The 27,605-nt window shown below is 44.7% G+C and overlaps 1 protein-coding gene across 1 annotated transcript; it reads right to left on the bottom strand.

Annotated features, from left to right (window-relative positions):
- Positions 1-128: 128 nt before the first annotated feature.
- Positions 129-27,575, bottom strand: tgfbi (transforming growth factor, beta-induced). The gene is made up of 18 exons (XM_074674502.1): positions 27,539-27,575; positions 22,673-22,926; positions 21,668-21,766; positions 13,418-13,482; positions 12,686-12,843; positions 12,418-12,582; positions 12,119-12,265; positions 11,909-12,050; positions 11,609-11,821; positions 11,384-11,521; positions 11,164-11,306; positions 8,497-8,633; positions 4,879-5,006; positions 1,397-1,521; positions 1,183-1,285; positions 986-1,053; positions 855-879; positions 129-767 (listed from the first exon to the last, which is right to left on the bottom strand). The coding sequence occupies exons 2-18, from the start codon at positions 22,783-22,785 to the stop codon at positions 706-708; spliced, it is 2,031 nt and encodes a 676-aa protein (XP_074530603.1). The 5' UTR covers positions 22,786-22,926; positions 27,539-27,575; the 3' UTR covers positions 129-705.
- Positions 27,576-27,605: the final 30 nt, after the last annotated feature.

Below are 27,605 nucleotides of genomic sequence, written 5' to 3'. Positions count from 1 at the left end.
CACGCACACACACACACACACACGCACACACACACACACACACACACACACACACACACACACACACACACACACACACACACACACACACACACACACACACACACACACACACTTTCAGAGCTCATTTTCATCTTTATTTTGTACAAACACTGGCGTTCTGTGTGTCTTTTGTTGGTTTGGAGCTCCGACCTGCGACATGCTGCAGGACGCACACACTGAGTACACACAAACACACACACTCTTTACAAAAGTTTTACATGACAGATTTCAAACTCGGGACTTCCTGTCCAAACTATCTGTTGCTGTTTTTTTTACAGTACAAAAAAAGTTAAAAAATATAAAAAAGAAAACTTTTTAAAAACAGAGATTCTTCTTTTCTCCTACATTTCCCACAATGCCTTTCAACAACCCCAACAGATGCTACGGTTTGTTCCCAAAAGAGACGTACATGTATTAAACTTCCTGGCGGTATAAACAGATACTACTTGTCTTTGATATGAAAATAGTGATGCATTGATAAAAACTTTTCCCTGACAGACCAAACTCAGGGCACAGACTCACAAACTGTTTCTTCTGCAGCGCTGGAGGAGTTATGGGCTTTCTCTTGTTAAATGTGTGACCTTTGACCCTTTGTGATGAGCACAGATGGTTTTCTTTGGTGACGTCTTCTTCTTCTTCTTCTTCTTCTTCTTGGCTGCAGATTTACTGACTCTTGATCATCGTCCTGCTGGAGCGACTCCGCACCACCTTCTGGAAAAGATCGTCTGAGGAAAACACAGAAAGAGAGTGTCAAGTTTGAATCCCGTGGAGATGGTGGAGACAGAGAAAGGTCAAAGACGCGACACACTCACTGTTCCTGAAGCTCCTTGAGTCGGCCTGAAGTAAGAGAGGAGGGCAGGATTAGTCCTGATTTCAGGTGTGTATGCGAGCAAACAGTCATGCACCTGTGAGTGTGTGTGTGTGTGTGTGTGTGTGCTCTCACCCTGGAGGAAGCAGCTGCTCTGAGCGGAGCTGCAGGTCCGTCAGCCTGTTCCCGCTCCACCTTTGGAGCTGCAGAAACACAGAAAGTCTCAGAAAGCATAACACCTGCACAGGTACGCTACTGTTTCTGTGAAGAAATGCGTTAAAATTTAAGGTAAGGAGTTCAGAGAGGAGCAGGCAGGGGGCGCTGTGACTCACGCAGTGGTTTGATGATGGTGTTTACGGCGTGGACGACTCCGTTAGTCGCCATCAGGTCAGCCTCCACCACGGGGACCCTGTTGACGTAGATGGTGTAGTTCCTCTGAGACATAAACAGCAGAGCGTCATCGTCTCTTCTTCAGGTTTTAAATAAAGTTATATGAAAATATGAGTGTGTAAGTGTGTGTGTGTGTGTGTATGTGTGTGCACTGACCACGCCCAGCTCCAGCCTCTCCCCCTGCAGAGGCTTGAACCGTGTGTGGGAGCTGACTCCCCCGCTGACCAGCATTCCCTCCCCGAGGTGATACCTGAGCAGAGCTGACAGCTCCTGGCGGTTACCTAGGAGACGGGGACACAACAGGTACACATCAGGAAGTGATGGACAGGATGATGTCCAGCTGGACGCAGACGGAAACGTCTCTGTCTGGGTTCAGTTTCCTCCACGTTAGGACGTTCTGTCATCGAGCACTGATGATCTTTCAAGACCAGGAATCCTTCTGGAGCCTGCAGCTGCTTTTATCTTTTTATTTCTCCCGCCAGCATCCCTGCCTCTGACCTCAGTCTCATTTTTCATCTTTAATTTTTTTTTCCTCTCATTCTGTTGTTTGGATCAAGACATATTGTACTGGTCTCATTCTATTGTTTTAATTTGGTTTTATTGCTTTGATCTTGTTTTAATGCTCTGTTCCTGCTGTGCTTCTTTGATCTTATTCTCTTGTTTTGATCACAATCTATTGTTTGGGTGTAATTCTATTCTTTTGATAGTTTAATGTTGAAAAGCATTTTGCACAGGAATCCAACTTATTTTTTAAACTTCTCATTTCTCTGTAAGTTTTTTGGCTCACTTCTCCTTGAACAAATTTTCTCAGATCTTCACCAATCAAGTTGCAAAATGTTAAGAATATTTGTGTATCACCCAAATTTCTAACCCTCTCACTTTTAATAATATTCACACAGGAAAAACTGAAATCTTATCAAGTGTTTTTGTCTTGTTTCCAGTAGAAAAGGTCTTTTTAGACTTAAATAAGCTACATCTACCTGACCAGTCCAAAAAAATGTCTTATTTTAAGCTGTTTAAAGACAAAATGAGGTCTGAATTACTTGTCATATGTTAAAAAATATCCGAAAAGCATTTTTTTTTGTTCCATTGACAGATTTTTTTTGACTTCTAATAATCAATTTAGACCTCAATTTTGTCTTTAAATAATATGAAATGAGACATTTTTCTGGACTGACCAGTTGAATATATCTCAGATTAAGTATAACAAGACATTTTTACTAAAAGTAAAACAAAAACACTTGATAAGATTTCATTTATATGCTGTGCAACATTAAAAAAAACCAAAAACAAAAAGTAGCCCATAGAAATGAATAGAAAAAGGTCCAAACCAGACTGTTTCTTCATTTTTGTCCTGCCTGTTTACATTCAATTTCAATGAACAGAGTTTGTAAATAGAACTGATGCCTTTAGGGTCTCAAGGTAAAAGGGCTCAGCATTTCAGTATCCAGCATTTGCTTCTGAAAACACAAGCCTCCCCCTCTAGTTTTATCATTTTCTATTGGTTTGATTATATTTTATTGTTTTGGTCTAATTCTTAAAGACCCATATTATGCAAAAATCACTTTATTGAGTCTTTTAGTGAAATTTGTGGGTCTTTGACTTTCCTCCCAGCCCACAAAATGTGATATTTAATGACCAAACCTGTACTTAGCAGTGCTTGTGAATGTAAAATCCTGACCTAAAACCTTTGGGGATTTGCCGACGTCAGCGATTCCCTTTTTTAGACCAATCAAGAGCAAGTCTGACCTGATTGGTCCATCGGAGTCGATACTCCCAAACCCCCTCCCCGCCCACTCCCCTCCTCGCTGGTGGAGAGATTTCTCAGCTGGAGGAGAATGCCAAAGTTGAAGAGCCATCACTGCTCTGTTTTTGGCTGTAAACAGCCACATATTTCCATGCTCAAGCTTCCCATCTCAGAAGAAGACAGACTAAGTGTCTAGAGTTCATTTTTGAAGGAAATGTTCCAGCTACACTCAGTGAAACTGTGCATGTGTGTGCTATTCGCTTCACGGCCGACTGCTTTTCCAACTTTGGACAGTCCAACAGAGGGCTAGCCAATAGACTGGTCCTGAATCCAGGCGCATTACCAACCATCTACCAACAAACCTGGGACCCTGGAAATGTGAGTATTTTAAATGCTGTGTGCTGTGGAGCAGATAGAAGAGCTTTTCCTCAGTGCCCCCCCTGTCTCTGTGTTAGCTTCAGGATGCTAACTTTAGCTGCAGTTAGCCTGTTGTTTTAGCCTGTAATGTTACGGTAAACGAGCTTCTCTGTTTTCTAAACATTGTGCACTCGGAGCTCGTGGCACCGCTCTCAGTGACGTGGAAGAGCGGGGCGGTATCAGTGGTGGCTCATTTACATATGAAGGCCACGCCCACTAAATCAGAGCGTTCTGAACAGAGGGGCTATGAGAGCCTGGAAACAATGCTGCTGTGCTTGATTTATTGGCTTTTTGGACCAAAACATGTTACTACCATTTCATGAAGACATCAATGATCCATAGTAAACTGCAGAAAAGGAGCAGAATATGGGACCTTTAACTTGTTTTAAGCAATTCAGACCTCAATTTTGTCTTTGAATAATTTGAAACAAAACATTTTTCTGGACTGGTCAGGTGAATTTGGCTTTTTCTAAGTCTAAAAAGACATTTTCTACTGAAAGTAAGACAAAAACACTTGATAAGATTTCTGTTTTTTTTCAGTGTTCCCTCAGTAATTATTTAGTTGGAAGCCTTTTCTCACACAGCCTGATGTTCTTTCTGTAAATAATGACCTGTTTAGAGTCACAGAGAGCAGCAGGAGGAGTCAGACAGACAACAGTTTGGACTGACAGGTTCCCATCAGGAGGATAAATAAATGTCAGCTCATATTCTCATCTTTAAAACCATCGTTATGTTGACGTTTGGGGCAGAGTGTTTGTGCTTCCTCCTCTTTAACAGCCCTGTGCTTGTCTTCACGAGGCCTACTGAGGCCAAGCACAGGACTTTGTATAAACCTGATTAAACCATCAGCTCTGAGTCACATCAACAAAATATCTCTGGAGCTGCAGACCAAAGAAGGAGCTGTGGGACTCACTCAGACAGAGGGGAATCGTGTATTAAACATTTAAGTTTATCGTGGTTTATGATGATGCTAATGCTAATGTGTGCTAGCTCAGCTCATTCTGAGTTCTGTGGCTATGATGTCCAGTTAGCTTGATGCTAAATGATTGTTTTGGACCTCTGACCAGTTTCACTGTGACCTTATGAGAGAAGAGGATGCACTGTTGAGTTTTAATACACTAAAACTAAAAAGTGAGGTCTGTAACTGTTATTATTTTAGAGTAAAAATGAGGGAAAATGTGTTCTGAAAAGAATAACTGAAACACATTAAGTGTTTAGACATGAAGACAGGAAGAAGCCAGAGCTTTCCTCAGTCTTCCTTCAGCTGAATGAAGCTAATAAACAAACTGGTTTTCACAGAAAGAGGAACTGATCCTCTGATATTCTTGGTTTTGATTTTGTTTTTTTCTCAGAATTAATGTTTTTTTTCTCTGTCCTTGTTTCCTGTTTCTTGTCTCACACACTTCCTGTTAACATCATAATCTGATGTCATCCTCTCGTCCAGGACATGTAACACAACCTCTGGTGAACTCACGCATCAGTTTGTTGAGCTCGGCCGGGTTGGCGTTGAGGGCGGCGTTGGTAGGAGCAAAGAAGGTGAGCGCCCCCTGCTGGTTCAGCAGCTCGGTCATCCCCGCCGTCTGGATGGCTCCGACCAGGACGCTGAAACCAGAGGAGGAGCAACAGGTTGAATCATCGGTGCTCAAAGTTTAGCATCAGGGCGACCTGTAACTTGGAAATTTCCCAGTTGAAATCTCAGAGTTACAGCCTGAAAGTGTTTCAGGACAGTTATTACTTCAGCGCAAGGAATTATGTTATAAACAAACCAACATGGCTGACGTTAAAGGCAGAATTCTTAATCATTTCGCCAAAGGAGCCTCTGACTGTCTCATTTGAGTGAAACAGAGGAGGGGAAACAGCGCACAAGGTAACAGGAGCTTATACTTTGTATTTTATGTTATCTGTTGTTACATGAAAACATATTTTGTATTAATTGATGCACTAAAAACTAGCTAACACCAGAGCAGCTGCCAGTGATGCATTAGCATTAGCAGATGAATAATGTTAGAGTGTTTAGGCAGTGATGTGATGACACGAGTACATCGTTTTGGTACAAGTTGGAGGTGAAAAACACGAGTTACGGGTTGCCTGAACGTAGCATGATTACACAATTACAGGGACACAGGTGTGGAGCGTCATAATTTGAGGAAACCTTCTGAAAAACCCAAACCAATATATATGTATTGCACTTCTACTACACATCAACAGCAACAATCCGGGCGAGCGGAAACAGTGAGACTGAGAGAAGATCAAGAAAAAACAACTTTCAGCTAAAAAAATGGAGATTGTACAAAATAATATACAAGCAGCTGTTATCGGCAAGTCAATCAGATTAAAAACAAAGAGAAAGAAAAAGTTTGGCGATCTCGAATGGAGTGTATGTATGTGGTGTTTCCAAGCACACATAGAAGACCTCAAAAGTTTCTAGGCGCTGCTCTTCTTTGTCCATTTCTTGTGGCTTTTCGTCTCTTTTTCATAATCTTTATATTTGGAGTGGTTCATTACTTTGTATGGCTCATTTGTTGGTCATGCACACCAAACTGGTTTTGTCTTCGGTGATATTTTTACTACTTTTTCTCCTGTGTTTGTCTGGAGATCCTACATGTAACCATGGCTGCATTGTTTACATGTGAAATCAGCTGTTTGCAGCCTGTAGCATGTCAATGCTAACTGGTGCAAGGCCGGATGGAGAAGGAGGTGCTGGTTCTCAGGTGTGAGCTAAGAAGTGACGACATGGACTTGTCCTTCCATCCATCGTTATTGGGAACGTAAGATCTATCTCCAATAAGATGGACAAGCTAGCTGTGCTAACCCAGCAACAGAGGAAATACCAGAGGGCAGAGTAGCATCATCCTCTACGTTCAATCATCATAAGCCTCAGTGACAGCTGGGAGCCCAGAGATCACACTGAGAGCTGTTAGTGAAGTCCTGCTGGAGGATTCCTGAGACTGAGAAAACACAGGGAGGAGGAGGACGAGGAGGTGGAGGATGAAGAGTCTGGTTAAACCATCACAGCTGAACTCTCTACGTGCTCGTCATTAAAACCTCGACTCCAAACCACCTGGAACGTCCCGAACGCTCTGACTCATGGGCTGAGTCTGTCACGTGTTTCTGTCAGAGACTCTTCTCTCCACATGTTATCGATGTGGACAATATGACAGGAAAACAAAGTGTTTGACATTAAAGCAGGCGCTAAACACATCTGCCGCTCTTTGACAGCTCAGACTTCTTTTTCTACAGGCTGTCGCTTACTGCCTGAGTAGAAACATCCCTCAGTCTGTGGTGACTCTAACGCCTCAAATACACCAGGTACGTCTGCTGTGACTGGAAACTACCTAAAAACACTCAGTGACTTTCAAAATAAAACAAACAGTATTGATACCAGTTTGTATCTTAATTGACTATAATGATAAATGGACATAATGAGTGGAGCCAGACCAGGAGTCAACAGGTTTGAGGTTTTACAGCCCAACATGAATGAAGAGAGGATCATCAACGTGTAACTGTCTGTCATGCAGTTTCTCGGACTGAACACGCAAAGGAGTGGAGTCGGACCACAGATTTATCTGGTGTATTTGAGGCATCATACCAACCAGGTGCTTATCTCCAAGGAATTTTCCAGTGTTCTCTCAATGGCCAGCAGAGCTAGACTGCTTAAACGGCCTTGGCCCATTGTGTTTGGGGTGTAAGACTTGAGTCACTTCAAACAGGACAAGCTCCTCTCTACAGAAGAAGCTCCGGTGGAGGGTTATACTTCAAGATCTCTGACTGGCTCATTTCACTGTCAATCAAAAAGGGATTCGGCCTCAGACAGATCATCCAATCATCATGCAGAAGCCCAGCGTCCAAGCCAGCCCACTGCCTCATAGACCCCCAGAGACGCTGAGCGTCCGATGGGCGGGACAAAGCTCAACATTATCCAATGACCGTCCAGTTTCCACAGTGGAACAACCCACTCTACGCTTCCCCGCTGAAGTCAGAAGATGCTCAGCGTCCGACTGTGTTAAAGCGCTGAGACCCTGCGGGGATGACTGAGAAGGAGGTGGAGCCAGTTACCTGTGATAGGAGCTGATTCTGAACAAAAAATGAAGGAATTCTAGCTCAGATTTTATCAATGAAATGTACACACAGCAGAACATATCAACACTTTTTATGGGGACATTTTAGGGGAAGCTGAGCTTCCCTCAGTCTTAGAGCAATCGCCACTGGATGAAACTGATTTTCTACTGGGTGTGGGAACCTTTCACATTTGAAACAATATGGTACCAATACACAGTAACTGGCATTCAGTATCAGTACTCAATGGTACCATTTTTTGGTACTTTTGAGTCTTTATGTGGTAATAAAAAGTAAATTTTTTAATAATGAAATCTTAATATTTTTTCAATTTAACATACTCATTTCTTGCTGCACGGTGGTAGCGCTGCAGCCCTACAGCAAAAAGGTTGCTGGTTCGACTCCCACTTTCTGTGTGGGGTTTGCATGTTTTCTGCAGGTACTCCGGCTTCCTCCCACAGTCCAAAAACATGCTCATCAGGCTGACTGGTCACTCTAAATTGTCCTCAGGTGTGAGTGTGTGTGTGAATGGTAGTCTGTCTACATGTGTCAGCCCTGTGATTGACTGATGACCAGTCCAGGGTATACCCCGCCTCTCTCAGCTGGGAAAGGCTCCAGCAACCCGCGACCCTGAACAGGATAAGCAGTATAAAAGAAGGAATGAATGAATAACACCTTGCAGTGCTGTGTTCACGTCCAGCATGGAAATTCACCTACTCTTCCACTCCCTCACGGTGTAAATAAACAGGGGTCGACACTCGATACTACAGATGGAATTGGTAACTATAGAAGTTCCATATTTAGTACCCATCCCTACTTTTTACCCATGAATGTCGCTCCAGCTCCAATATTTACAGATTTGAACTTGTTCACCGACTTCTGAACCTCCTGCTTTTGCTCTCCATACTGACCGATCCTCCTGCTGACTCCTGATTGGTGGATAAGATTCAGAATACAAGCAGACACAGGAGCACTTCTCCTCACACACAGAATCAGCCTGTAAAGAGGAATCAGGACCAGACTGAGGTGAACTCACCTGAAGCGGTCATCAGCCTTTAGCACGTCCATCACTGTGCCCATCGGGGGGGCGAGCACCTTGTCCACGGTGAACATCGTGGCGTATCGGCCCTGCTTATCGTGAGCGGCGATGCAGGCGTTCTCTATGCACAGGTTCTACAAACACACAGAGGAAGAGGAGGAGGATGAAGTCATGAACACATGAACCAACAGTGTGAGCTGGCAAGTGTGTGTGTGTGTGGATGTTGACTCCTCAGTCAGTCTGATCCTGCTCGACATGTGTGTGTCTGCTGAAGGATTCTTCTCTCGCCTGATGGCTTGATTGATGTCCTCACATTTATGTAAAAATCAAAGTTTATTTATGATGTTTTTGAGGTTTTTCCAAATTCACACGAGACACAAAAAGCCTCACTGTAAACACGCTGAGAGAAGATGTGAAAGTATGTGTGTATTGTTCTAAATGAGTGTGTGTTGTGAAATAAACAGGCCTGTTGTTGTTGTTTTTGGAGGGGGAAGAAAAGGCAGTGTGTTCTGGACATTCATATTTACACACACACACACACACACACACACACACACACACACACACACACACACACACACACACACACACACACACACACACACACACACACACACACACACACACACACGCTGTCTGCTCCTCTGTTCGACACTCAAACAGAGAATTAATGGAAAACATCATGAAGTCATGAGAGACGGAACAAAGCAGGCATCATAACCACATAATGATGTGACACACACACACACACACACACACACACACACACACACACACACACACACACACACACACACACACACACACACACACACACACACACCCTGTGTCTGGAAAGACTTAGCAGCCGTGGGAAGCAGGAAGCTCTTTGTGGTCTGCAGAGTTCATTACTGAGCAGAAATGTGAACCACCCACAAGTCCAGGACCTGAAACATGTGGAGCCAGGGGGGAGACCACCAGAGACCAGCAGGGATCACCTGAGACCAGCAGAGACCAGTACAGATTGATTCTGTCCCCATAAATCAGGTCACTCAGACTTTGAAGTCTTTTCTTTTTCTGCAGCCGAACATTCAGCCTCGCGCTAACCCTGCACAGCGCCCCCTGCTGCCCGTCTGCAGTACAGGTCATAAACAGGGTGGGATCCCCTCTTCTGGTTTTTACATCCCCATCCTCTGCTGGATGAATTTCATAGCCTACAACGATGGCACTAACTTTCACCTGACCCCAGCTGTCAGCAGTATCCAAATTGTTTCCGTGCACATTCACATACATGCCGATAAAACACGGCAGATGGAGCGCCAGTGATATTTTTGCTGTTTTTGCTCCTGTGTTTGTCTGGATATCCTACATGTAACCATGGCTGCATTGTTTTCATGTGAAATCAGCTGTTAGCAGCCTGTAGCATGTCAATGCTAACTGGTGCAAGGCCGGATGTTTCCCACAAGCTGAGGAGAAGGAGGTGAGGACGACGTGCTGGTTCTGAGGTGTGAGCTAAGAAGTGAGGACATCAACATGTCCTTCCAGAGTCACAAGCTAGCCGTGCTAACCCAGCACCAGAGGGAATACCAGAAGGCAGAGTAGCATCATGCTATTCACAGACATGGCTAACAGAGCTAACACCAGACACCAACGCCACATTGGAAGAGCTTCACCTGCTGTGAGCAGACAGGATCCAGGAGACAGAGACTGAACAGACTGCTGAAGAAGCTCAGTCCTGGACCCTGTGGAGGTGGAGGCTGGCTGACTGGACAATGATGGACAAGCTGTCATCATCTATTTTCTTATGGAGCTTTTCACACTTTCTATACACTTTCTTACTTTTGTTTTCTTGATTTCTACAGTGACTCCTCCTGAATTTCCCCTCAAGGATAAATCAAGTAGTTTCCATTCTATTCTAGTCCCTGCTCCTATATTAGGGCCATGATTGACAGCCGACATGGTGTAAGTGTAGAAAAACTTTATCAACATGTAAAAGTAAAAATATACTTGTTAAATTATTCATCTTGTCCTCTGACCTTTACGTTTTAGTCTGTGCAGTAAAACTCTTTGTCGTCCTCCTTAGACGCCATGTTTGTTTACATCTGTTGTTGCTGTTTTCCTCTCTGGAGGCGGCTCTAACTTACATCTCCATCATAATGTCATCATGACATCATGTGGTCAAAACATTTGGTGTTTTCTGGTTACATCAAAACATCACATCATCTCTGACCCCCTGAGGACGGGACCACAGGATTCACCCCCACACACACATGCACACACACGCAGACTGAAACTCATTGACCCGCTGAGATCATCTCTGAGACGATGTTAACGACCAGTGAAGATGGACGATCCTCCTGATCCGCCCGGCAACAGGCGACACAGCCTGACAAACCGCCCTCCCCCCCCACTCACAGCTGCTTTGACAAATGAACAACTTCAGACTCTGATCATGTGGAAACTATCCGACTCAGACTGCAAAAGTGTTTCCAGGAAACGGTCCCATCACAGAACGCTGGATCTGGTTTGGTTTTCAGACACAGACGAACAAACAGCTTCTGGTTAAACACGCCACAACAAAGAGCTGAAAACCGCCACGTTAAAGGGAATCAGCTGCAGATGATGTGACCTCCACAGAGAGCAGGGTGGGTGAGACAGCAGTCAGAGAAACATGGAGGCTCTTACGTTTCTGTAGACAAACACTCGCAGTTTGAGTCCTCCCAGCGTCTCCAGCTCCTGACCGTGGTACAGAGACTTTGATGACAGCTGCTCCTTCAGGATATGATTGGTCAGCAGCTTCCTCAGGTCAGGAGTCATCGACACACTCCCTGTTACACACACACACACACATGAATAAGTAAGGAGGTACAGAGCTGCAGCTCTTTGCGCAGGAAGAAGTGGTTACCTTTGAAGGCCTCATCCAAAGGAGCCAGCAGGGTCAAGGCCTCGGAGCCCGTCAGGTGGGGGGTCAGACCCGCATCCACAAACAGCTTGGTGGCGGTGGTGACAGACGAGCCTTCAGCCAGCTCCAGCAGCACCTTGGCTGGACAGAAAGTTTAAAGACGATGATGATGATGAGGGCGGTGGACGGATGGCGATGGCGTGGTGCTGGTGGTGTCAGAGTTCTTACCTGAGTCCGGGATGAGCAGCTCGTTGATGTAGTGGACCACTCCGTTGGTTCCCAATTGGTCCTTCTTCGTGATGATGGCCTTCCCGTTCAGGGTCATCTGGTCCCCATCACAGCCCACCTCCAGCGTGGTCCCCTGCAGAGTCTCCATGGGCGTCCCTGATACGATGGACTCGGCGCACTGCATGGTCTTCAGGATGTGGTAGTTCAGCAGGTCTGAGGGGGCGGAGACAGGAGAGGAGGAGGATCAGGGTCCAGATCATCACGTTAGACATGAAACAGGAAGAGCCTCTGAATAGTCACCTCTCAGAGCTACGGGGTCTCCCAGGATCCTGGTCAGGGTCTCTTGAGGAATCTTCTCGAAGGCGTCGTTGGTCGGGGCAAAAATGGTGTACTGACCCTCATTCTCCAGCAAAGCGCTCAGACCTGCAGCCGCCATGGCGGTCTGAAACGCAGAGCACAGTGAGTTTGTGCAGAGGCGGATCCACCTTAGTGACTGGCAGGTGTACTCACCCGCAGCGTCTCCAGGTCATCGTCGATGTCAATGAGCGTGTGCACGTTGTTGGAGATGGCGGTGATGACGCGGTCGACCACGTGCACGATACCGTTTGTGGCATGTTGGTCGGGTTTGATCAGACGAGCGCAGTTCACCGTCACGATCTGAGGAGAGAGCGTGCGTGAGGAGTCAGAGCTGAAAGAAACAACTTCCTCCAATCTCAAAAGTTAAGGCAGGGTGAGCATCAGCAAAGAACACAAAGAGGAGACGTACAACCCTGATTAAATCAGTCCCAACTTGTGTGTGTGTCTCTTACCCCGTTGGGGTAGTGGTGAATGTGGACGTGGAAGTCCTGGTACATGGAGGCGAAGGAGGACCCGTGTTTGAGCTCCTCGGAGGTCAGGCGGCGGTTCACCATGTGGTAATGAAGAGCGTTCAACAGCTCGATGTTCACGTTGCTCACCAGAGCGTCTAGGATCTCCTGCAAGAACAACGACCAATGGAAAGAGTGTCAAGAAAACTACTTAGCAACATGTGTTGTTGATGGTGTGTGTGTGAGTGTGTGTGTGTGTGTGTTTACGGACAGTTGGGAGCGCGGCCCACGCTTCGTTGCTCGGGGCGAAGAAGGTGAAGCTCCCCGGCCCTTCGACCTCCCCCTTCAGGTTGGCTCGTTCAGAGTACATCTGGGTGGTGGAAGCTCCGACCACGCCCAGAGTGTTGTAGATGTTCACCAGAGGCAGCGCTACACACACACACACACACACACACACACACAAACACACGCAGAACCAATCATCATAACCAACAAACACAGACTCTCTGTTTGTCTGCACAGCTTCATCAACAACAAACGTTTGGAGCAGAACACCCACAATGCATCTGTGCCAGGGCGGTGGTATGCAGGGGAAGGGTCGGTCACAGCGGGACGCTCTCTGCTCCGAGCTGTGACACACTTCTCCGCTCAGCCTGCAGGGTCTTTACCCCGTGAAGGCCTGAAATCTGAGCCCCCTTTGAGTCCTGGCTGCAGCTGTGCTGATTCATAACATCTGATACTCTGCCACTCAGGCCTGATCCACATCAGGGGTTTAATGTGGTCTGACAGCAGTCCCTCTTAGGCTGAGTCTTCCTCGATCTCTGGTGGTGGTTATTGAAATCTTCTGTTGGAGTTTTATGAATTTATTTTGGACGTTTCTCAAGAAGATTTTGGATCCACCACCAGGAGATCGAGAAGAGACTTAATGACCTGAGTAACCCAGGCGGTCTCAGCGCCTACAGATGGATTGTGTGTGTTTGACGTCAGAGGTCAAAGGTCGTACCAGCAGGGCAGCCCTTCTCTCCAGGAATCCTCTCGTACCCAGGACAGCACTCGTAGGTGATCACCCTGCAGGGGGACACATGAGAGAACACATGAGGCTCTGTTTTCTGCTCCCTGTCTTTATCGTATCATCATCAACCCTCTCCTCCTCCTCCCCCTCCTCCTCCTCCTCCTCCATCTCCTCTTCCTGTCTGCAGGAGGCAGAAACCCCCTCAGACCTCAGAGGGACTCATGCGTCAGGTTTTGGAGGAGGAAAAACTGAACGGCTCTATAAAACTCTGAGTTTCCACCTGAGACGCTCGTAACGGCGGTGAAATCTCCCCGCTGCAGGCAGACACATAAATTCCTGTCTGTGGGTAATGATGCTAATAAAGTTATGAGCACAATAAAGCCAGACTGAGACTCCAGGTACAGGCCGGCCGTCTCCATGACAACGTCAACACTGACCAGGTCACCACCAGCAGGAACCAGGGCCTACATCTAGTTAAGTTTAGAAAACCCTCTTTGTCTCTAGAGCTTGTCCCAAACATTGATCCAAAGAAACTTTTCCCCCTCAGTGTGGCTGTGTGAGGTTTTATTTTGAAGGAAACAGGAAGTGAGAAGTTTAGTAGCGGCTCTGGCAGTGAATGTGAGTTTCCTCCCCACCCTCCCGTCCCCCGTCATGCAGCGTCTGGCAGCAGATTCTTCTTCTCTCAGAGGAAATGAGCTTTATGAGCCCAGACGGCTCAGACACTTTTATTATGGAAATCTCTACAGGAAGTCACAGAGAGCTGCATTCAGCCTGCACGCCTCATTTCAGTGCACATGTGTGTTAGCAGCTCCCGGTCCTCCTGACGTCTCTATGGATCAGACTGTGGAGTTAAAAAGTCTGGGGGACTTAAGTGACTCTCTTTGGTCCCTAGTTTGGTCTGTTTTGTTTGACCCTTCATGTCACTGTGGTCTTTTTAGTCTCTCTGGTCTCAGCTCTCCTTTGGTCTATTCTTTCATCTGTTCTTTGGACTCTTCTTTGGTCTTTTCTTTGAAGTCTTGGTCTCTTCTTAGGTATTTTATTTGGTTTTTAATCCCTTTGGGGTTTTCTTTAATCTCTTATGTCTCTTTGGTCTTTTCTCTGGTCTCTTCTTTGGTTCTTCAGGTTTTTTCTTGGTCTCTTAGGCCTCTTTGGCGTCTTTTTTTTTGACTCTTCTTAGGTCTGTTTTCGGTCTCTTCTTTGGTCCTTCAGGGTTTTCTTTAATCTCTTAGGTCATTTCTCTGGTCTCTTCTTTGGGTCCCCAGGCTTTTTCCTTGGTTTCTCAGGTTTCTTTGGTCTCTTCTTAATGCTCTTCTTTAGACTCTTTTCTGGTCTCTTCTTTTGACTCTTCCTTGGTCTTTCAGGGTTTTCCTTTATCTCTAAGGTTTCTTAGGTCCTTTTTTGGGCTCTTCTTTGGTCCTTTTGGGATTTTTCTTGGTCTCTGAGGTCTCTTTGGTGTCTTCTTTTGACTCTTCTTTGGTCTTTTTTTTTTAGTCTCTTCTCTCAACTAGTCATTGGTCTCTCCTAAGGGCTCTTCTTAGGTCCTTCAGGGTTTTCTATAATCTCTTAGGTTTTGGTCTTTTCTCTGGTCTCTTCTTCAGTTCTTCAGGTTTTACCTGTATCCTTGGTCTACTTGGACTCTTCTTTTGTCACTTTTTGGATCTTTTTTTTGGTCTCTTCTTCGGAGTCTTTGACTCTTCTTCGGAATTATGTTTGGTTTTTTATCCCTTTTAGGTTTTATTTTATGTCTTGTGTCTCTTTGGTCTTTTCTCTGGGCTCCTCTTGGTTCTACAGGTCTTTCCTTGGTCTCTCAGGTCTCTTCTTTGGACTCTTCTGTGGAATCTTTTTTGGTCTCTTCTTTTGACTCTTTGGTCTCTTCTTTCGTCCATCAGAGTTTTCTTTTAATCTCATAGGTCTTTTCTCTGGTCTCTTCTTTAGGTCCCCAGGTTTTTTCTTGGTCTATCAGGTCTCCTTGGGCTCTTCTTTGGTCTTTTATTTAGTCTTCTTTAGACTAATCATTGGTCTCTTCTTAGGTCCTTCAGGGTTTTCTATAATCTCTCTGGTCTCTTCTTTGGTTTTTCGGGTTTTTCCTTGGTTTCTCACGTGTCTTTAGTCTATTTTGTCTCTTCTTTGGTTTTTCGGGTTTTTCCTTGGTTTCTCACGTGTCTTTAGTCTATTTTGTCTCTTCTTTGGTTTTTCGGGTTTTTCCTTGGTTTCTCACGTGTCTTTAGTCTATTTTGTCTCTTCTTTGGTTTTTCGGGTTTTTCTTTGGTTTCTCATGTGTCTTTAGTCTATTTGGTCACTTCTTTGGTCTCTTCTTTTGACTCTTTTATCGACTCTTCCTTGGTCTTTTTTTTTAGACTATTCTTTGGGTTTCTCGGGTCCCTGTGGTCTATTTGGTCACTTCTTGGACTCTTCTTTGGTCTACTCCTTGGTACTGTTTCTTTTTTTTTTTTGGCCTCCCTCCCAGGTCTATGTAATCCCTTTGAACTTGTCTTTGGTCCCATTTTTGGTTCTTTAGGTTTTTCTTTTGCCCCTTTAGGTCATTTTGTCTCTTAATAGACTACAGTTTCAGATTTTGGTCCCTGATATGTGACCTTTGCAGGTCTCTCATGTTTCCTGGGTCTCTCAGGTATCTCAGGTCTCATGTCCTACACGTTTTTACAGCTCCTGGACTTTTCCCAGGTCCCAGGTCTCCAGTCCCTTAGGTCTGTCAGGTTTCTTTAATAAAATCAAACTGAGTCAGAAACCGTTCAGCCCGAAACCAGCAGCAGTAAAACATAAACAGATGGAGACCAGCTACTAACTGAGTGTGTGTGAAACTATGAGTGTGTGTGTGAGTGTGTGTGAGAGCGTGCACATTGGACTGATTATCAAACCAGATGGAAACTCGACTCCCGTTTGGTCTGCGGGTAAACAAAGATGGCGGTCATGAATTCCTGACCAAACAAACGGAGCGAGGTCGCAGTAATTCAGGCAGCGGGGTCGAGCCACTCCAGGGAAACGATCCGGAAACTTCCAGCAGAGAGAAACGGTCGGTGAGGTTGAGTTTGCAGGCGTGTGTCACTCAGCCGGTCTGAGAAAAGTTTCTGATCCTGAAAAGACTCCAAGATAAACGGTGAGGAGGCCGCAAGCGGGAGGAGGGCTGCGGAGAAGACTCAATGAGATTTTCAGGATGTTGATGTAATCTGCTGGAGAGAAAGGAGCTGAGGAGAGTGTGAGTGAGGGATGAGGAGGAGCAGGGAGGAGAGAGGAGGAGGAGGAGATGAGGAGGAGGTCTGTGATGTTAGATGTTGGATAATGACGAGCAAAAAGTCCTCTTTGGTCAGATTCCAGATTATTAACTCTGGATTAAAGAGAAAAATTGACTTGGTCAAAACTTTTGAGCAGGATTATCAGGGATGCTAAAGACTGCAGATCTCTTAGTGGCCACTAGAGGCTGTCTGCAGAAGCAGCAGTAACCTCATACACACCCATTTAAAAAGCCAGTTAGCATGTTAGCATCTGTATGAAGCAACACCTAAGTTACATGTCAGCGTTGTGAACAGTGGTTACAGATTTCTGCTGAGTGTTCAGTTTTCAGGAGAGGAGGTCCGAGCTGAGGAGAGTCTCAGGAGGGGGAGGGAGGGGGGAGTCAGGGTTTTGAGTTATGAGGGAAGTTATGAGTCTTCCTTCTGCTGACCTCTGACCTCCTGATCCTCCTCCACAGAAACCCACTGACACACACACTCACACACACGCAGCATGACTTCAAACACCCCCCCTGGGAGTGTAAATCTAATTAACCTGTCAGATAAGAGCTGAGTGTTTCCACAGACTCTCTGCCTGTGTGTGTGTGTGTGTGTGTGTGTGTTGACTGATTTGTGTGTGCGGGTCGTTCAGGTCCTCTCACAGCTTCACAAACGTCCTCAGAAACTCTCACTTCCTCTTTTTCTGAGTTTCCTGAGCCGAGCTGAAAGAATCTGTTTGTGGGATTTTAAGCTGCGTTCAACATCCTGCAGCGACAAACTGAGACGCCTTCATAAACACACTCTCATAGAGACATGAGTATGTGAACAAACACACACACACACACACACACACACACACACACACACACACACACACACACACACACACACACAGGCACATTAAGTGCACAGACGGTCGGTCTGAAGCATTAAGACTGAACCTGAAAACCTCCAACAGAAAAAAGAGCTCCCTGCTCCCTGCCCTTTCACACCTTTACATATGTGGGATGGAAAAGTCTCAGGTGGGGAGAGCACACCTACCCCTCTTTAGTGTAAATGCATGACAAGCCGAGGCAGGCAGAGAAGCAGCAAAGAGCCCCAGGGTACAGTCAAAGCAAGCACATTAAAAAAAAGGCTAGATGTGCTCCACCTAGGCGGAGGGCCTCAGCTATTCATGTGTGAATATGAAGGTATGCTCTCCCTGCCTTGGCCTTTAATTATGCACATATAAAGAGGAAAGGTGTGCTTTACTTGCCTTTTTTCATCAGGGCATATAAATGGCCAGGAAGTTGTGCTCCCTTGACTTTGCTTTTCCCTGCATGTATATAAAGAAGGGGAAAGGTGTACTCTTCCTACTTTGGCCTTTAATGTATACACTTTAAGGAGAGGAGAGGTGTGCTCTACCTGCCTTTCTATTTTTTTTTCTCACATCAAAGTCTTGCCTTTGCTTTTCCCATGCATGTATAAGAAAAATGGGGGAAGATGTGCTCACCCTGCCTTTACCTTTAATTGTTTAACATAAAAGAGGGAGAAGGTGTGCTCTTCCTGCCTTGTTTTTCACGTCAGGGCATATGAAAATCAGAATGTGTTCTTCCGTTGCCTCAATCATTTATGCGTGTATATGAAAAAGAGAGGAGATGTGCTCCCCCTGCCTCAGGGTTTATGTATGTAAATAAAAAAGAGGAAAGGTGTGCTCTCCCTGCCTTGGCTTCCAAAGTATGCACATGAAGGATTGGGATGTTGCGCTCTTCCTACCTTTGTTTTTCTCTGCATGTATATGAAAATAAGGGAAAATGTGCTCTCCCTGCTTTGGCCTTTAATGTATGCACATAAAAGAAAGAGGAGGTGTGCTCTTCCTGCCTTTCCACTTCTTTTTTTTTTTTACATCAAAGCCTGAGAAAAACCAGAAGGTGTGCTCCCCTTGCCTTAGCTATTTATGCACAAAAAAATAACAGGATGCTGTGCTCTTCCCGCTGTTGCTTTTCCATGCTTTTATATGAAATGGGAGGGGAGTGTGCTCTCCCTGCCTTTGCCTTGAAAAGACACGTGAAAGGGGGAGAATCTCTGAGAACAGTTCCATAGCACCAAGTCTAACTTGTGAGCTGTTAATAATAGTGTCTTTTCACCAGAGCTGACTGATTTAAATAAGAGTTTTGTTAGCATTATGCTAAGCTAAAAGACTCCTGAACTGGTTTTGCTCTCTCATTTATAATGAACGCATACACACAGAAGCACACACACAGTTTTGGATCAGCTCATTCTGTGAGTGGAAGTAAAAATAGGGAAGTAACATTTGGAGAGAGGAGTAAGGGTGATTCACTCTGTTATTAACAGTTTTAAGTTTACACGCTGATGCAGCTGTTTCCATGGAAACTACAAACACAGCTGAAGTACTTCCTGCTCTGAACCTCTTCAGACTTTCTTTTCATCAGTTTTTTTTCCGTCTCCTGTCTTCAGAGCTGAAACACCTCTGCATCTGTGGGATAGATCAGGTGTTTCCTCAGAAGAGGACGTGTCAGTGAAACAAAAGCTGAAGGAGGAAAACCTCTGAGAGCTGCAGAGGAGGAGTTCGACTAACTCTCATCAACATCAGCTCAACTCTGCATGTTTCACAACGTCAACAACACACTGTGGGTCTCTGTCAGCTCACAGCCTCCTCCTCCTCCTCCCCCTCTTCCTCCTCCTCATGTTCACAGCTCTGCAGGGAGAGCAGGACCTGAGATTTATGGAGTGATGTGTTTACAGAGAGAGGAGTCGCTCACTGCAAAAACACAACAACTCCATTTTTCACCTGAACGCTTTCTGCTCAACAAGGCGACTGGAAAGTACTGTTTAAAAAGACACGCACACATACACACACACACACACACACACACACACACACACACACACACACACACACACACACACACACACACACACACACACACTAGAGGTTATTAATGAGGCTCCAGCAGCAGTGGCCCAGCTGTGTCACAGAACTCCCTGCATGAGCTGAACAGGATTAGGGCACTGAATGTGTGTGAGTGTGTGTGTGTGTGTGTGTGTGTTTCATGCCGGGTGTTTGGGTCAGTCTTTTGAGGTTGTGATCAGACACAGTGGATAGACACAGAGACAGACTCAGACTGGTCTCAGGAGCTCTGATACTTAGAGGAAGGAGCCGGAGGGCCACGGCGTTTTCTACTGAAGAGCATCTTTACTCAGACATCCAGAGGATTTCAGCCAAGAAGTTTTCAGACTGCCACTCCCTACGAAATATGCCACAAGAAGGCAAGATGACCTACATTTCATGTGTTCACACCGACCCATGGCAGGAGGAATACAAACGAGAGGTTGGAGAGGCTTTCTAGGTTTATGCCACACTTTACACATTATAGACACATCTCAGAGCACCAGACTGTCAGTAGAGCAAAATATATCCAACTACTAAACTATGGGACAATTTGACAAAGTTTGCTTGTTTACGTGAGTCAAACCTTAGCTCTACCTAACTGTTAATAAATACTTCACCTCGTGGTGTTGTGACGGGTAAAAAGTTTTCTTGAACAAAGAAAATTTGTCCTCAGGGTCCACCTGTGGTCCTGCAAACCTGATCTCCATTTTATTCCAAAACAAAAAAAAACAAATGCCTTGGTAAAAGTCACATCTTCACGAGGTGGCACTGCAGTCCAACTTAAACAGATCCTCCTCATAACATGTATAAAGTGATACTCCAGGATGGAACAAGTTGGGTCCTATCACAAGGTTTAGGGCAGAAATTACCCCTACAGCAGTGTTTTTTGCAGCAGAAGCTCAGGGCGCTCGCACCAAACACCCCCTCCCTGCTCCTCTGCCGGTTTCCTCTGAAGAACTAGAGCCTTATTTAGCGGTGTTTTTGTGTGAAAGTAACGCGCTGAAAATTCTCGAAATAAAGCGTGAATGCAGACTGATATCAGATTTTTTCGGTGGGAGTCCGTTTATTTGTGTTTTTGGTCAAGTAAAATATGGCCCCGTCTGAGTGCAGAGGAAACCAGCAGATGAGTGGAGTATCACTTTAATGTCAAAAAGGTCAGAGTTCTGATTTGTCACTACTAAATTACTTTAAGGCCAGATTCCTGAGACAATATATTCATTTCAAGTTATTTTTAAGAGAAATAAAAAAAAAATCAGAAATCAGGCAAAAAAAAAAGAAAAAAAAAAAAAATTCTGACTAAAGTAAAGTAATTTCTCTGATGGTCCCCATCGTGGGTCTACATTTCAGCCCGTGTCCAGATTTTCTCCCTCAATGTTTTTATTCATCTTAGGGCATAAAAATATATTCTACTATGTTTTTTTTTTCTTTTCAAATATTTGATTTTGACCGTAAAGTTACAGAGGGTTAATGAGAGCTCTATATAAAAGGGTGACTGTATAAACTGGAAATCCACTGACATGTTCATCTGAAGGTCTCCAGTTTACAGGGTCACTCTTTAAACTGGAACACCAGGAGCTGACAGAGACACATTCACACTATCAGGCTCAAAGAAGACCATTGGTTAGGAGGAACTTAACCAAGTCCAAAGCCTCTTTAAGTCCCTGAACCTCTGGAAAGTAACCAAAACAAAGAACAGTTACCACAGAAATAGGCTTAGACCCTGGTCCCTGCACCTTCATGCCAGTGCAGCCCGGTGGAGTTGACTCAAGAGAATCGACTCAAAGTGAAGTCAGTGATGGAGAAGAGACAAAGACAGGATATGGATAGAAAGCCAAAGAGCGACAGATGAGAGCAGCTCAGCTCTCCTTGTGGTCAGACTGTGCACTGACTGCCCCTCTGCAGGTTTTTAGCTAAAGAGACGCTGATGCTCTGCCAGGCTGCAGACTTTCCCTCTGCTGAGGTTATATAAGAGGCGAGGACACCTCTGGAGAGGGACATTCCTACGTCCTCTAAACACAAACTCTCCCCAGGCTGAACGCTCGACAGCAGAAAGACCCATCAGTCAGGAGGTTAAACCTCTCATTGTTTTTTAAGTTAAAGCAAAGTGTCAGTCAGACTTACGTGGGCTGGCCGCAGATCTTACGGTGGTACCACTGTTTGCAGTTGGTGAAGTATTTCTTGTCGGTGCCTTTAAGCTGCTGCATCGCACAGACGTTTGGCCTGAAGTAGACAGAGAGACAGAGAGGAGGGGTTTAAAACTTCAGGATCAGAAACCACAGACTCACCTTTAAGAAAACGGAAACCATCAAACATGAGAGGATTAAAGTGTTCCTTCATCACTGACATTAAAGAGGGGGTACTCTGCCTTATTGAAAACACCTTTAAGTTACAACCAAGATCTGCACTTGCTGAAATGATGTCATCTTACAGGCTGGCCAATCAGAGTGAAGGGGTTTGTGGAGCAGGGAGTCTTAAAGAGGCAGCAGCTAAAATGAAGTGTTCCAGACCGAGGCTGAAATAAGGGTTTACTTAAACACCAGGGAGAGAAAAACTGAGAGTTTTTGAGCTCTTTTGAAGGGGGGGGGCACCAGAGGGACAGGGGACAGACCAAATCATACCCCCTCTTTAAAGTTAAACCCCTTAAATCGCTAAAGATTTAAATCTTTGTTATTTTGGTTGAAGAGCTGAATGATTGGCTGAGAATATCAACAATCTTTCATTACATCATTCAGCTCTATCAGATTGAAAAACTTCAAACATGTTTTTTTTAAGGTGGACTGACTCAGAGACTCCTCCAAACACACACAGTGAGTGTGAGTGTGTGAGAGAGATGTGGTCTTGTTGGATGGTTTTACAGGTTTACAGCTCAGATCATAAAACAGTCAGGAGTTGTTAAAGCGACATGTGTTTGAGATCAGCTCCATCTATCTTGCGCCGCCTTAACCTGACAGGACAGTTAGATTTAAGGTGCAGGTCTAAGTAAGTCCTCCAGGACTTATTGCTGTTTCACGGACGCTCTGAGCATCACAGCCGGAGCTGCGGCTGACGTCACAGACCGTCTCTGTGACGTCATGAAGACTCAGAAAGTTCCTGCAGGACTCTAAAGTCTGAGATTCATGGACTCACCCCTGTAGACGGCCTCTGATCCGGCTGTGCTGCAGCACCGCCTGGTACGGAGACCGGGCCACACACACCGTCAGAACCAGGGCCAGACCCAGAACCAAGACCAGGACCTTCATGTTGACTCAGACCGGAATCCCTCCTGCAGCTGCTGAGCTTTTCTTCTGCGTCTGTCTCTCTCAGTCCTCCTCTTCCTCTCTCTGTGTCTCTCTGCGTCTCTCCGCAGCCCGCGGTGCCTCCAGGACTCAGGACAGGCCGGACTTATAAAGGAAGAGGGGGGAGGGCGGGGCCAGACACCAGACACCACAAAGGAGGAGGGGGGTATGTGTGAGACAAAATCAAACTTTCTTCAAAACTCAATGAAAAGTTTATCATGAAAGAAAAGGAGTAAACAAAAGTGAGGGGAAAAAATGAGGAGAATACAGAAACATATGAAATACCATAAAAACAAAAAAAGCAAGTGTTGAGGAAATTAAAAAAAAAAAACGAGAAAGAAACTCAGCAGGAGAGACCAAATTGAAAAAAAGGAACAAATTTAAAGAAAACATGAAGAAACAAAGAAAAAGAGAAAGAGAGAATTAAACAACAAGTGATGAAAAAAGACAGAAGAATACAAATAAACAGAAAGGGAAAGGAAACAGATTGATAAAAGTAACAAAGAAGACAAAAACAAAACCAACAAAAGAAAAAGGAAATATGAAGTGAAGAAAAAAAGACAAAAAAGAAAGTTTCAGAAATGTAGATATAAGTAAATAAAGTTGAGAAAAAAAAACCAAAAGAATGAAACCAAGAAAAAAAATTCAAGAACAAAAAACAAACAAAGAAATAAAGTAGTCAGAAAAAAAGAGGAAAAAGTAAAATAAACAAGATTAAACAAAAGAAAAAAATCTCCCCCCAAAAAATTAACAGATAAAAAAAAAATAGAACAAAACAGAACAAAAAAAACAGAAAAAACAAAAAAAACAAAAAAAAAAACAAAACATCTCCACCAACAATGAAAAAGTAAAGAAACTCGAGTAACATAAACCAAAAGAATGAAAGAAAAAAATTATGCAACAGGAACAAAAAACAAAGACATAAAGGCAAAACTCAGAAAAAAGCAGTGAGGAAAAAACTTCAGGAAAAAAAGACAAGAGAAAAATAAAACCCCACCAACACTAACAACAAACAAACAAGAAGAAATAGTGATTGACACCCTAGTGGACACTCAGGGAACTGCAGGTTTTGAATTGTCTGCTCTGAAGTCTGCAGGACTTTTCATCACAGATCATTTCAGCTTGATTCCTCGTTAACAGTCTATCGTTAACAGTCTGCAGTCAGTGCCTCCCTACATCACGGGTTCATCATGGTTTCCATGTCCTTGGTCCTTCTGGTTCAGTCCCCATGCCGCTTCAGTGACAAGCTGCAGAGGGATTTGAGGTCTAGTTTCTGTTTTCATGGTGCCTGAGGGGGGCAAGAGGTCTAATATCAGGTGTGGGCGGAGCCTCAGAGTATCAGAGTGAGGATGTTTGAACTTTATTTGAATCAAACTCAGAGATCAGAGTGAGAGTACAACAAACTCTCAGAACATGTCTCTGTCCTCCAGCTGGACCTGCAGGACGGTAAACAGCAGATACTTTCCTCCTCTTAAAGGTTTTACTGCTGGAAAAGGTCAGAGGGGTCAGAGGGTCAGAGGGGGAAGGATCCAGGTCACACACATTCAGGTCACATCAAGCCGTCAGCTTATGAAACTCCAGCTGGGTCTGAGGACCGTCCCTGCAGGGCTGGACTCTGAGAGCTCTGTTCTCTGAGCTTCTGGAGATACTTGAACTCACCATGAGAGGAGCTTCAGGTGAGATGATTGATCCTCAGAGAGACGGGTGTGTGTGTGTGTGTGTGTGTGTGTGTGTGTGTGTGTGTGTGTGTGTGTGTGTGTGGGGGTGTGGGTGTGTGTGGCACCACAATGTGAAAAAGGAGAAATCATAAAGTGCAGTGTCCGCTCTGAAGTTGAACTCCGACAGATTCCACACCTCCTTCCTCTGTCTACTTCACAGACAGAGATGTGTGTGTGTGTGTGTGTGTGTGTGTGTGTGTGTGTGTGTGTGTGTGTGTGTGTGTGTGTGTGTGTGAAAAGGGTCAGGCTGGGTGCACGTCACTCTCCGTTGGTTTGTAAAAAGGCCGCAAAGCGTCGACGCGTCACAGCCGTCACGCCGACTTAAATCATGTGTGACCCGTGCGTGGCGTGTTTTTGCATGTGCACGGCGTGTCCTGCACGTGCACGCTACCCCTGCGCCACTGAAGGAGGATCAGGGCTTCAGGGATCCTAATGTGGTCCAGGTGAGAGCAGTCCAACAGAAACATAGGTCTTTTTACAGAGTTTAACGTGAGGCAGTGAACGCCTCACACAGGGACCCTTCAGTTTCCTCTGGAGGGAAGAAGAATGCACTCACACACACTCTTTCACACACTCACACACACCCTGGGGCTAATGCAGACCTTTCAGTAAAACTCTTTATTGCAGATGTTTTGGGTTTTATTAGGGAGAAGTGACGGAGCAGCTTTTTGTTCATTGTGTGTGAAATTGTTTTTGGCTTCAGACGTCAGGAACACACACCAGATCATAACCAGCATCACCTCACACAGAGACTGAGGCCTGGGCAGAGATCTGTGAAGCTCAGGAAACAGCAGGTCAGAGGAGCTGTGGTCGTACTGTCAGAGAAAATCAGATTCAAGAAGAGTTTGATCTTCCTCCAAACATGTCAGCGTTAAAAAAAGAAAAAGAAAAAGGAGGGACAGAAAATTGAAGAAATAAAACTGTGAGAGGTCAAAGGCAGAGATATTAATGACACATACACGTAAAACACACTGAGCTTATTATCTGAGGCAGCTCAAACAGTTTGTGGAGATGTTTGGTTCACCCTCGAAGGACAGCAGTGTGAATTTTTGTCCAACAGAGGGCAGTACTTACCCATGAGAGCTCCTACTGACTCACATATTGCAGGTTTTTACCACAGACTGTAAGACTGTATTGAGTGGACGACGGGACTCCGCAATTTACCATTGTACGGTTTTGAAACCAAAATACCCCGTCACAGAAACTTGAACACAAGGCAGCCAAATTTCAAATCACCACAAAACTCTGTTTTTGTTTTTATGTATCGTTGCACTGTATTCTGTTATTTTTGCTGCTTTCAATCTGTACAGCACTTTGGTCAACTTTCGTTGTTTTAAATGTGCTCTATAAATAAAGTTTAAGTTTAGTTGAGTTGAGTTGACAACAATCAGATGTGAGAAACATTTCTATGAGGTCTATTTAATTTTTTAAAGTTTGACCACAGCCCATCTAGAATGACTGGTGAGCTGGAGATTTTACCTATACTGCAGCCAGCCACCAGGGGGAGCAGTTTTTGTGGTGACCATAGAATGTGAAAAAAAAATGGAGGTCTGCTTGCTTGGCTCAAAGTGAGGTCTCCACAAAAACTGCTCCCACTGGTGACTGGCTGCAGTATAGGTTTAAAAAAATCCGGCTTTCCAGCCATTCCAGATGGGCTGTGGTCAAACTTTACAAAAATAATACACCTGGTAGAAATGTTTTTCATGTCCGATTGTTGTGGTGATTTGAAGATATAATTTGGCTGTCTTGTATTCAAGTCCTCTTATTTTCTGAAAATATTTGTTTACATTAGTTATACGAGGTTAAAAACAAGGCTTTATGTAACGTTTAACGATGAATGACAGATGCCGTTCTCATGTATTTTTTTCCGGGACTGTAAAATATGTCGGGAGGTAGAGTCAGAAAGTGATTAGACTCTCGAAAGAAACAAAAAAATATTATTTTTGTCACCCAGCTCCTCTCAGATTCTCCCAGAATCCCTCATCGTCTCTACTGCGCAGACTCTGGCTCCAAATTGCTGCAATGGTGGCGCCTGAGACGGTGGTATTTTGGCTTCAAAACCGTACAATAATAAATGGCGGAGCCACGCTGTCCACTCTTGTACAGCCTATGGTGCTGACCTCACTTTGAGCCAAGTAAATTGATATACAATCTTTCTTTCTTTCTTTCTTTCTTTCTTTCTAAGTCCATGGGTTTTACTGCTTGAATCTAAAACGTGTCACTGCTTGTGAAACCTAGTTGTTAAGGATTAAATCCAGCTAAATAGCGCAACAGTGGCACCTGCTGTCAGAAATAAGTAACTGCAGCTCAGCACCAAAATAGAAGTTACAAGTGTGGGATTCGTCCCGCCCCCCTAACGGAATGAGCCAATCACAGTGCGGATAGTCATTCCCATACACTTGAACCGTTGAGAGTCTCTATCAACGGCACTAACTCGAATACTCTCTGCCTGGACGTCCGCTGAAATGCATAAAGTCAGTTTTCGTTCGGTTTTATTCAGTTTTTGCGAGATTTTTTGTTTAAAAACGGTGTTCATGGAATACATGCAACTCCAATAAGAGGTATCATGAGAGGCTGGGTGACGGAGTGTATTCTTAACCCTTTCCTGCGTGTCTTCTTTGGATAAAGTTGTGCAGTAAACCACAACATCAGCTCTGTGTGAATAAAATGAAGAAGGATGTCTCCATCTACTCTCAGGTAAGCTGACAGAGTATTTGAGGCAACTTTGCTGTAAAGAAATATAAAGTAATATTTAACATCAGAACCACCACTGCTGTCTAACGGGCGCTTTGAAACGTTAGGCTAACGTCAGGCTTACATTAGGCTAACGTTAGCTCCTAGCTGCGTTGTTTATCATGTCTCTTTGTTTGTTGGGAGTTGATTGCCCTATTTTTTTTCTAGTTTTTGTACTTTTGTGACTGTACATCATTGTTAGCAGTTTTCCAAAAGGCTCTAGTTAACCTAACGTTAGCTTCATTAGCTCAGCTTCAGTAGCTTACCTGTAATAGCCGAGATAACAAAGGTTGTCAAACGTTATGCTGGATGACTCGGCGAAAATACGTCAGA

Source organism: Halichoeres trimaculatus, unplaced genomic scaffold, assembly GCF_033239565.1.
Source record: "Halichoeres trimaculatus isolate MK-OKI-2021-1 unplaced genomic scaffold, fHalTri1.1 fHalTri1_scaffold_7, whole genome shotgun sequence".
NCBI classification, from domain to species: Eukaryota; Metazoa; Chordata; class Actinopteri; order Labriformes; family Labridae; genus Halichoeres; species Halichoeres trimaculatus.
The sequence above is the reverse complement of the archived record's forward strand: the minus strand, read 5'-3'. Positions and strand labels throughout refer to the sequence as shown.